At 46.7% G+C, this 12,168-nt stretch overlaps 1 protein-coding gene across 5 annotated transcripts in view; it reads left to right on the top strand.

The window, feature by feature from the left end:
- The window catches only part of LOC139424556 (septin-9-like), a 73,266-nt gene that overhangs the window by 35,133 nt on the left and 25,965 nt on the right, over positions 1–12,168 (top strand). The window contains exon 1 of one of the 5 annotated variants that reach the window (XM_071176521.1): positions 3,783–4,055. The exons of 3 other annotated variants lie outside the window; for them this stretch is intronic. In XM_071176521.1, coding sequence (XP_071032622.1) covers positions 4,004–4,055 — 52 coding nt within the window. In that variant the 5' untranslated portion in view covers positions 3,783–4,003. Of the gene's footprint in view, positions 1–3,782; positions 4,056–9,666; positions 9,700–12,168 lie in introns of those variants that run through there. One more of the 5 variants, XM_071176523.1, reaches the window with a different exon arrangement.

A 12,168-nucleotide genomic window follows, 5' to 3' on the forward strand; every position in this document is an offset into this window, starting at 1 on the left:
GTGGACCCCCCAGGAGGAAAGGTTAGGGCATTGGGGGGGGCAGCCATTCCCATCTGGCTAACGTCGCGCTAACACACACACACACACACACACACTGGGCCTGTACTGTGAAATCGAGTGTAAACATTCCCAAAGTAAGAAACGTTGTACTAATTCCCTAGAATTGTAAAGTACTGTATTCAGTTTCCCCTTCCCCATGTCATTCCATGCTGTGTCATATATGTGGAGCCTGAATGACCTACAGCGCTATGTGATTTAAACCTACTCCGTCGCCTTAGTCTTTAGTTGAAGCACTCCGATTGGTATCTCAGGTAAGGTCGTTGTGATTAAAGCATCTCTTGACAGCAGGCACTGTGGTGCATTCCTTACGGAAACCGTTTACCGTTTAAGAACCAAACGGAAGCGAACAGAGCAAAACTAGAGTTTCTATTTGGACAAATTCAGGTAGGCCCCTTGTTTGCTTCCGTTTTAAAAGGAATGTTGCAACAGGATACGCCCCTGGTATCCATCATAGCAAGAGATGCCTCTCTTCTTTCGCTCGCGGGGCTTTCATAAAGTCATTCACCAAGTCACTATGGTACGAGGAGAGGAAGGAGGCCCCACTCCTTTTAACCTGGCAGATAGTGACCTGGAGATGATGCTTATTGGGTGTTCTTTAACACATGTCTACTCTGGAGTCACATTTGTTTTCAGTTTGTGGACAGAACTAGGAATGGGGCAACACCTTAGGGGAGAGGGGAGCGCTGCAGGGTTTGGGCTGGTGTACATTTAGCTTTTACACAGCTAACAAGCAGGGACTTGATGGCAAGGGAGGACTATGACACACTCACACACACATGCATGTACGCACACACACACCACCTCAGACAGTGGTCAGGCGTCTCCCAGTTTAATTGCACTCAGCGTGACCTGCTGTGTCATTATGAGAGCGAGTAGAAAGAGAGAGTAGAACTGTCTTTATTCTTTTGGAACTTTTGTGAGTGCGATGTTTACTGTTCATTTTTTGTTTATTTCACTTTTGTTTATTATCTACTTCACTTGCTTTGGCAACGATAACACGCCAATGAAGCCCTTGAATTGAGTAGAGGAGGCCGTCTGCTAGAGCATATCATTGTGGCTCATCTTAAACTGTTTACAGGTTCCAAACCTCTCAGGGTTAGCGTTAGCGGGCTAGGAAAACTACAGAGTGAGGTCATTAGACTGCAGTGTCGGCCACTCACTTTCAGCTCCCCTGAGGGCAAGCGGTGTTAGCTCATCATCATGTCTGTGGGTGCAGAGCTCAGAGTGGCCAGCAGGAGGTGCAGTATCACATGTGGAGTGTAGGGTTTGGCTTAGGGGAGATGGCTGTGGGACCTGGCTTGCAGGTACTGATTGCATCTTATACAGGACGTTGCTGAGGGCATATAGACAGTACTTAAAGGTGCATTTCGAAGTACATCTCTCGTTCTCTTATCCACTCTGTTTCTTTCATTTCTCTCCCCCCTTTCTCTTCTCTCACCCACACATTGTTCTGTATCTCACTAAAACTGAATGAATGTGTCTGGTTGTGTTATGTGGGATTTATCCCTGATGTGATTTAAAGTGTTTTTGGAGGCTGTGGACTCTGACTGGGTCAGTGGAAAGCCTGTGTCTGTCTGTGTGTATTGAGCGCTTCCACTGAGTGAGAGCTGAGCTGAGTGAAGTGGAAACCGGACAGGGTCCCCCAGATAAGGTTTCCGGAAGCTACTGTTTACTCTGCTCCGCCTGGTGGAAGTCAGGGGTTAAACAAGGTTCCCATGCAGCACACACACACGCACACACTCCACTAAAGCAACTCCAGTTCCCCATTCCTCCTATTTCCAGTCTCCCTGAGCTGCTATCTCCCAGTCCCCACCCTTTTCTTCCTTAGTGAGTTCTCTGAATGCTGGTCAAGCTGGCCTGACACTAGTCACGACCGTACAAACACCCTCTGCTAATGAGGTTTTCCTCATCCCTGGCTGATAAGGGCCATGTTTGGAATGATAATGGTGTTTTGCTGTAATTAAACTCTCTCTTTCACCATAACAATACAAGGTTCCCAGATATTGACGTCATGTACAGGTCTTTGTCGAGTGCAGTGCCTCGCAACCAACAGTTGTTGTTGTGTGGCCAAAGATTCAGTGAGCGCACACGAATTGTGAGGGGGCACTGGACAGATGGCCATACGTACCACTGTTGTGCCATCTGCTAGGCCGGGCAGTGGGCAGATGGGAGGCAGGGCAGGGTATGTGTGGGGTCAGTACACCCCCTCTCCCTGCTGGACCTCTCCTAAGGAGGTACCTAAATAATAGTAATCAGTCACCATAGAAATATAATTACTAGAACGGCGTCAATGTTCTGTGATTCTATATTGAGGGGGGGGGGTTAGAGACACAGTACTGCAGGGAGTTATTGACCCTTAGATGTTCAATAGAAGAGGAAGACGGTTACTTTTTATGATCAATTGTTAATTCATCTTCAATCATATATTTTTTATAAAGACATGATTCCATGTTAATTAAATGTCTCACTGGCAGACCTCATCGATTTGGTCGTATAGGCCCCTCCCAGGTTTACGTGATTTTGACCTGTCATTCAATAAATTTCCTCAGGACAAAATGCAAGTACTGTAGGGCCTTTGACACAAAATGGTGTCCAGTTGCACAGGCTGGGGCCCCATGCTGATTATAGCTGCGGCAACTGCTTCCTAGCTGATGCTCACTTTACATTGAGGTGAATGAGACCACTCTTCATAATGGAGTCATCATCGCACCCATTGACGCACGGCACAGTGCCTGGAGGTGTTTTTGACAGGGGTAATATGACTAGACTTAAACCCTAATCCCCTCTGAACAGCCTTAGATCAAACAACACTGGGTTAGCACGCACACAAACATGCACGCACACACATTGCTTCTCACCTCCATGGAGTCCTCTATTGCCTAAACACAGCTAACACCGCTACATTGGGAGTCATTATCCGGTGGAAGTAGCTAGCTTTGACAATTTAGCTCAAGTAGCTCGGCTCCGAGGAACTCTGCGTGAACTTTCACCTTCACAATGTGCGAAGCGTTGGAGCTTTGTACTCAGTGATGAGACATGAATGAATAAAAAGGTTTGTTAATATAAAATACAAAATATTTGCATATTGCTATTCAAATATCATGAGAAAATACATAATTATGAATTAAATATATTTTTGGTTTTGATTATTCATTATTCAGAAGACGGAACAAGCAAGAGCAGCTGAAGATGTAGGGGAAAGGGCAACGGTACTGCCTCTGACAGTATGTGGTGTTGGTTAGCTAAGTAAAGTCATTGAATTGCAGACAAAGTAGAGGCTGTTTTGAGTACAGTAGTACACACGTCTACGGTTAGTCCTATTCTCCCTTTCTGGACTGTACTGACATATCTTTTAGGAACAGGATACACCATTTAAATCATCCAACTTACAGTAAAGCTATAATTGGGGCAAACCGTTGACTACTTACGTTACGACTAGATCTTTTGGTGTTCATTTACTGTAACACTGATAAGCTCTCTGTCTCTCCCAGTTCAGCACATGGCAAAGTTTCTATTAAGGATCATTATCATCATAACTCTGGGAAGTGTTCTGGAACGACCGCGCAGAGAGGAAGTATGTCATCAGGGTCCCGTCTTCTTCCTCTCTTTCTTCTCATTCCAAGCTGAGGCATCCAGCTCCCCCTAGAATTCCAGCTGGAATTAGGGGCAGGGATTCCCCCGGAAGCCCAATCCCATCGGTGGAGCTCTGTTTATTGTTCAGTCTTGAGGCTCCGGGTAAGGAACGCAGAGTTGGGAATATCGGGAAGAGGGAGCGTTACAGAAACTGTACATTAGATCCCAGTCGCTCCCAGGCACTCCCAGCTGTCACCGTGAAGAGTTTAGGTTTGGGAAGCAGTTGGGAATTTTATTTGGGATTTTTTTTTACTTCCACTTCGGAATAGTTTGTTCTGTGGTGCTTCGACTGGGACTGTGATTGGAAGACATGGCTGCATGTGGTGCAGAGATGCACATTAACCCTGAGATGGAGGTCCTCTGTGAGTATGGCTGATGGGTTGCTTCACAAATGGAACCATATTCCCTATATTGTCCACTACTTTTGACCAGGGTCCATAGGGTTCTTTGAGATGCAAACTTGAAGGAAGGGGGAGGGCTGTTGAGACAACTGGTGTGACTGAGACAACTGGTTTCTATTAAGGCCAATCAGGGCTACATGATGTTTAACTCTACTTTAGACGCTGAGGAAATGGAAAGGCAATCAGGGACATCCCAAGATGCTTTTTAATAAGTTCCTCTTCTCCCCCTAAAACCTCAGTTTAGATGAGGTAAGGCCGCATAGGGTCTGCATTGATTTCTCTCTCCCTGAAGTTTTGTTTTATCATCTGTGCTGTTTCGTGCTACTCTTGTATGTTGCATTAAGGCTCCATGTCCACAGTTGAGTTATGTATCACTAAGAATTTCCTTGATTCGAAAGTGGAGTTGAATAGTTTGCATATACACAGTATGTGTTATGTCTGAGTCTGCATGCTTCTAATGTGGGTTTGATGGAATCCTTGTGCATGCTAGCCTCTCTTTCTCTCGCTCTAGCGCTCGCTCTAGCGCTCGCTCGCTCTCTCGTTCTCTCTAGCTCTCTCGTTCTCTCTAGCGCGCTCTCTCGTTCTCTCTAGCACGCTCTCTCGCACCCTAGCACGCTCTCTCGCACCCTAGCACGCTCTCTCACACCCTAGCACGCTCTCTCGCACCCTAGCACGCTCTCTCGCACCCTAGCTCGCTCTCTAGCTCGCTCTCGCGCTCTCTAGCTCGCTCTAGCGCTCTCTCTCGCTCTAGCTCTCTCTCAGGCTCTCTCTCTAGTTCTAGCTCTCTCTCTAGCTCTCTCTCTAGCGCTCTCTCTAGCTCTCTCTCTAGCGCTCTCTCTAGCTCTCTCTCGCTCTAGCGCGCTCTCTCGCTCTAGCGCGCGCTCTCGCACCCTAACTCGCTCTAGCTCGCTCTCTAGCTCGCTCTTGCGCTCTCTCTCGCTCTAGCTCGCTCTTGCGCTCTCTCTCGCTCTAGCTCGCTCTTGCGCTCTCTCTCGCTCTAACTCGCTCTCGCGCTCCTCCTCTAGCTCTCTCTCTCTCTAGCTCTCTCTCTAGCTCTCTCTAGCTCTCTCGTTCTCTCTCGTTATCTTGCTCTCCCGCTCTAGCGCTTTCTCGCTCTAGCGCGCTCTCTTGCTCTAGCGCGCTCTCGCACCCTAGCTCGCTCTCGCGCTCTCTCTCGCTCTCGTGCTCTCTAGCTTGCTCTCTAGCTCGCTCTTGCGCTCTCTCTCCCCTCTAGCTCTCTCTCCCCTCTAGCTCTCTCTCCCCTCTAGCTCTCTCTCCCCCTCTAGCTCTCTCTCTCTCCCTCTCTCTAGTGCTCTTTAGCCGTCATACCAGCCGTCAGGTACAAAAGTATCTATATCCACAGTAAAACGAGTCCTATATCGACATAACCTGAAAGGCCGCTCAGCAAGGAAGAAGCCACTACCCCAGAACCATCATTAAAAAAAGCCAGACTACGGTTTGCAACTGCACATGGGGACAAATATCGTACATTTTTGGAGAAATGTCCTCTGGTCTGATGAAACAAAAACAGAACTGTTTGGCCGTAATGACCATCGTTATGTTTGGAGGAAAGAGGCAGGCTTGCAAGCCGAAGAACACCATCCCAACCGTGAAGCACAGGGGTGGCAGCATCATGTTGTGGGGGTGCTTTGCTGCAGGAGGGACTGATGCACTTCACAAAATAGATGGCTTCATGAGGTAGGAAAATTATGTGGATATATTGAAGCAACATCTCAAGACTTCAGTCAGGAAGTTAAAGCTTGGTCACAAATGGGTCTTCCAAATGGACAATGACCCCAAGCATATTTTCAAAGCTGTTGCAAAATGTCTTAAGGACAACAAAGTCAACGTAATGGAATGGCCATCACAAAGCCCTGACCTCAATCCTATAGACAATTTGTGGGCAGAACTGAAAAAGCATGTGCGAGCAAGGAGGCCTACAAACCTGACTCCGTTACACCAGCTCTGTCAGGAGGAATGGGCCAAAATTCACCCAACTTATTGTGGGAAGCTTGTGGAAGGCTACCCGAAACGTTTGACCCAAGTTAAACAATTTAAAGGCAATGCTACCAAATACTAATTGAGTGTATGTAAACTTCTGACCTACTTGAAATGTGATGAAAGAAATAAAAGCTGAAATAAATCATTCTCTCTACTATTATTCTGACATTTCACATTCTTAAAATAAAGTGGTGACCCTAACTGACCTAAGACAGGGAATATTTACTAGGATTAAATGTCAGGAATTGTGAAAAACTGAGTTTAAATGTATTTGGCTCAGGTGTATGTAATCTTGAACTGTATGTATGTATATATCTGGAAGTTATTTGGCTCTGTTATGTAACACAGTTGGGAAGTGTCACTGTAAAACTGAGAGGAAACAATCCATTAGATAAACACCTTGGCTAAAACAAACCTCTGACCACAAATTCCGACAGTTAATCTACTTTGCGGCCGCTGTTCAAACAACAGGCGCATGGGTCTTTCAAAAGAGAGAGAGTGTGTGTGTGTGTGTGTGCGTGTGTGTGCCTCGAGTGCAGAAAAGTGCAGATGAAAGCAAACTAGGCCAGGTTTATTGTAACCTTGAAGAGCAACATACAAGCGGAGGTCTGCGATGAGTCAGGAGCAGAGTTGGAGGGATCGTGTAGCATTGCTGGAGTGCAGCACAGTCCCCGAGGGAGTAGTACAGTGTGTGTATGTGGAGGATTAGAAATGGACTGCACGAACGTCATGTCTTCAGGGTGGAGTGAGAAGAGCAAGTAGGCTAGGGGGTTTTCCTGACCATGTGACTAAGATCAGAGTTTATCCTGGTCTGGTCACACAGTCAGAAGTCGATCCCTAACTCTAAAACGGGCCTTTTTCTGTCTATACAATGTCTCCCATGTGGTGCCATGAGATTATGGGTTCATCTCAATAGTGTAAAGGAGCTACCTCTATCCGTCTGCTTTCCTTCACCTGCACTGATCTAATCCTGGTGGGAATTTGCTATCACTTATCCGGTTCCGTCAGATGAGTGTGGACGACGAGAAGGAGACGAGGAGAGGAAGCCCCTTTGGACTAGAGAGATGCTCCCAGAGCCTCAGATGTTTTCATCTGGTTGCATGCATCCTCACATGCTGTCTCCATCTGCACCACAGGGGAGCAGAGCAGCCTGGGCTACAGCTCAACAGGAAGTCGCTTGTTTCTCTCCTTCCCAGATAAGCTTGGCCAGATGTTCTCTCCCTCCTCCTCCGCTGTCCTTCTTCATCCCTTCTTCCATCTCTCTGGGTGGGAGGCTGTATGTCTGTGTGAGTCACTCTCTCTGCTGAGTCATTGAGGTGACTTGGTTAATCAGCTCCATGTGTTCTAATCACTGTGTGGGCCTCCTCCAATCAGATCTGACCTCTAGTCCAATCAGAGAGCTCCCCTCTGGGGTTGTGCCTGCATGGGTCTCCAGTTGCCTGTTCGGCCCACACAGTTTGATGTGATTATACGAAGCTGGCCTCCAGAAGTGGGGTAAATGACAAAACAAACAATGACAAACAAAACTCTGGCGAGACGTTCAGCCAACAGAGCAACAGCCGCCTAAGAACTGGGTCATTTAATAAGGTTCTGGCACAATAATTCAAATGTTTGTTTGCAACTGCAAAACAAGGACGTGGCTCCAGGGTCTCATCTCGTTATCGTGGCATGCAATCAAGATAAGGAAGGAAGTCTGAATGTGATCTCTCACCCACAGACTTCTCTTTGCCAAAAAAAGTCTTCTGAGGTCTATTAGCTAAAGGGCTGAAGGGCTGGACTCGGATCAGTTGCTATGGTCATGAGCGTACAGTAGTAATCGGAGGATGCCTGTTCTAGGACTTCTATTTCTATGGGCCGGCGACTTAGTCATTTTGCGACCATTTGGAGCACTGAAATAGACTCAGTCAATGAGCAAAGCTTTACTTTCAATTTAGAATTCGCTCATCGTGACAAGGGTGATCCTTCCGAACTAGCTGCTATTCCACAGGACCAGCTACATGTATGGCGGTCATTGATTCAGTCCCAGTTGATCTCTGGGTTCTCCCAAGACGAGGGAGAGCAACAAACAAACAGCATTTGTGCTGCAGTGTTTTATGCTGCAGATGAACAAATCATGGACAATGCAGGGCATACTGCATAACCTGCCCTACATTGAATCAGAAACCACATGCAGCTTGCCTGGCTTCAATATGAAGTTTTTTGGGGGGGGAGAATAAACAGACACGCTACCGATGTATTCCAAATAGAGCCTCAACCCAACGAGCCTGCGGGTGATGATCTGTATTAGTTCAGGAGAAGACGACCTGCTCGCTCATATCTATCTCTCACTGAGACCGGATGCCTATAGGGCCAGGTGCACAAACCATTTTGGTCCAATACATACACAAACCACCGAAACCATGACAGGAAGGAAGCGTTTGTGCTGAATATGAGAAAACGTCTCTTGGGCCCTCTCATCAGCTTGCAAATGTGGGGGGAAAAGCTTGTTTAGGTAAGTGCAGTACGGAGATGTTTCACTTTCCATCTTTCCACCCGCTTGTGATAAAACACATTTCTCTCTTAATTCCAGTAATCGGATAAGAAGGAAGTGTTTCGGCATTGAAAGGATTGTGATTTTCATAAGTGTGACTACAGATTTATGATAGACACAATTCCACACACGTTGCATGGATTGGCCCACGTAGCAAGTGATTGCAGCCTGGAAACCCAAGGAAAATACCACGCTAACGTATTTCACTGTATGTAGACATGATTAAGTCCAAGCTCCGCAGTTATTGCATGCAACAAGTGAACGTATGAGACCAAAAGGAAGTCACACATTGTACTCTTATGCAGTTCATAATGTTTTGAATTGCAGTCGACAGAGCTGTTTCCCATAGAATGTTTCATGCGGAGTCTGATGACTGTGGGATGCTATTCATTTGTTATCTGGGACATATTCCTTTAGTCATGGGGCTGTATGAGGCAGGCATTAATGTGATGGATGGGGACTCATTTTAACCCAGGAGGAGAAAGAGCCAGTGGCCTCCTCACAGTACACACACAGTGTGCATACACACACACACACACACACATACACACATACAGGGAGAGACACTGCGCTGAGCATTTGGAGGGAAGGGACAGATGGACATCAACACACATACTCTCTTTCACTGAATACACATTTGTTATACTTTTTTTTTCTCCTTTTTAAGCACGTGCAAACTGTCACATGTTCTTTAATCTTTCCGTTTCCACCTCTTACACACACTCACTTTTCCTGTCAAACACATTCACCCTTTTCTCTCCATTCCTTAAACATATGTACTCTTATAACACACTCCTTTCCTCCCATTTCCAACTGCCCCCCCCCCCCCCCTGAACACACACACACACACACACACACACACAATGTGTCCAGCACATTCACAATGCTCCCCATTCAACTCTCCCTGAATGAGGGGTGTGGCATGCCTGCTGCTGGCCGCCTGGCTGGCCTGCTTGGGTGTAGAGTGGTGGGTCATGTGTCCAGGCTGTGGGGGCGGGGCCTGGGAGCAGCAGCAGAGCCTGCCCAGCTGGAGCAGAGATCAGGGTGGCTGAGAGGGAAGAGAGAGAGGCTAGGGTGAGTGTCTCTGGTTTTCTGTTCATTCATAACATGCTACGGCTTCTTGTTTCTCTGATTTGTTTGTGTGATTTCCTATTGTAGAGAGGCTGGAGGAGTGATAGAAAGGAAAGAGAGGGCTGGCGGGGTTGTTCAGTCTGTGTGTGTGTGTGTGTGTGTCCTGTCTGGATGAGGTTTTGGAGCTGGACCGTGTAGTGTGTGTGACAGCTGTATTTGTCAGGGATTGGAACGGTGTCATAATAATATTCAGACCAGACCTTTTTTTTTCTATCGGTCTTTCTCTTGTTCCATTGTGCTCTCTGGGAGAGTTTGGGGGGTTTACTGCTCCCTCTCTTTTAGGTTACCCCCCTCTCTCTATCTGTTTCCTATCCCCCTCTCTCTACCCCCTCTTTCCTTTGTGCTCGGCCCCATTCAGCTTAAATAATCAATCTGCTTAAATGGGTGGGGAGTATTTATTGACCAATCATGTTAGTCCTAATTGCTCCCTGTGTCGAATGTTCTGGCTTGACTTTGATCAATTGCAGTGGATTAGTAAGTTTGATTTAATTTTGGCAACCCCATGCATCTGCTCTCTGGTGGGTTGCTGTTGCAAGTTCAAGGCGAAGCGTCAGGCCACATTTTCTGCATGAGACTTTCTTCAATGGAAGAGTGGCCCATTCCTTTACAACCCACCCCCAGCCCCTCCGCTTCACCTGCCTCTCAAGAAAGAACCACGTTTGTGCCCCGTCTTATGTGACTGACCATGTTCCGTTCCCTGTTTCTGCTGTTGAATATATCAGCCATATGGCTTCTAGTTGCAGTAGTTCCAGTTCTTGGCCACACGGCCTCCATTTTACCTAGCGTTCGACAGGTTGTAATTGTCCACCAATAGACAGCGACCGTTGAAGACAGTAGAACAAGACGCAGCAGTGTAGTTTTCTGCTCCTGTCGTCACACCATAGTACACGTCAGATGTTCTAGATGTCCTTGCCTCGGAGTGTCCGCCACACTGTATCCCTATACGACCAAGGAGTGATACTGTTAGCTTAAACTGCAGTCAACATTTGTGTGTGTGTGTGTGTGTGTGTGTGTGTGTGTGTGTGTGTGTGTGTGTGTGTGTGTGTGTGTGTGTGTGTGTGTGTGTGTGTGTGTGTGTGTGTGTGTGTGTGTGTGTGTGTGTGTGTGTGTGCACTATGCAGCGACGACAAGAAAAGTGGTCTCAGCACCAGATGTGACCGTACTTCTATCTCTCTTGCGTTTTGTGCTTTTAAAGAAAGGACTGTCCAGCCGGAGGCCCCAGTCGATTGGTGTTTATTCTGACGTTGGACACAAGGAAGCACATTAGACGTGCAGGACAACAGGATGTTGATGGCTGTAGATTCGTGATTCTGCACTCGGCAGGGAAATAACTGTGAATTTTAGCAGGGGCATTTCTCGAGCGAGCTAACTCACTCTTACAAGCAATAACATACGAAAGCACATCCCACACTTCCGGCCAGTATCGAACAGGTAACGTACACCACACGTTAGGAATATGGAGTTGCACCCTTTTGGCCATCAGAACAGACTCAATTCGTCGGAGGCGTGGACTCTACAAAGTGCCGAAAGCGTTCAACAGGGATGCTGGCCCATGTTGACTCCAATGCTTCCCACACTTGTCAAGTTGGCTGGATGTCCTTTGGGTGGTGGACCATTCTTGATACACACGGGAAACTGTTTAGTGTGAGAAACCCAGCAGCGTTGCAGTTCTTGACACAAACCAGTGCTACCAAACCCTGTACAAAGGCACTTGCGTTATTTCTGTCTTGCCCGTTCACCCTCTGAATGGCGCACACACACACAATCCATGAATCAAAATCCTTCTTTAACCTGTCTTCGTCTACGCTGATTTGATGTGGATTTAACATCAATAAGGGGTCATAGCTTTCACCTGGTCAGTCTATGTCATGGAAGGAGCTGGTGCTCTTAATGTTTTGTAAACTCTGTGTATATACACATCAGGATATGTACATAATGAACTCGTACACATTGTAAATATAACATTTAAAATATAGTATTTCAGAACTTGACCTACCGCTTGCGTGTTCATGGTCTCTCCCTGACCAATGTCATAACACCTCATTGATATGCAAATTCAACCAACCAATAGGAATACGTAAACATTGACTACATATTTCTGCGGTGTCAAGAGGAAACATAACCAACCCTGTTACAGGTGTTTAGTCCTTCATTCATTAGTTCACCACCGCTTTAGAGTAAGAGACACTGACGTTATATTAAAGTATATTAAGCTGTAACGTGTTTACAGCCTCTGGGCTAGCCGCTACAGTTATTAACCATCAACACAAGAAACCAACCGTTAATTAGCTACATTAGCCCACAAGGGAGTAGTTGCATTGTGATTACAGTGTAGCTGTTCGCTACTGCGTCCATCATTTGTTTCAGGCTTTAGTTACTATTCCGCTCGCAGGCCAGGTGGCAGGACTGAAC

Source organism: Oncorhynchus clarkii, chromosome 13 (assembly GCF_045791955.1).
Source record: "Oncorhynchus clarkii lewisi isolate Uvic-CL-2024 chromosome 13, UVic_Ocla_1.0, whole genome shotgun sequence".
NCBI classification, from domain to species: Eukaryota; Metazoa; Chordata; class Actinopteri; order Salmoniformes; family Salmonidae; genus Oncorhynchus; species Oncorhynchus clarkii.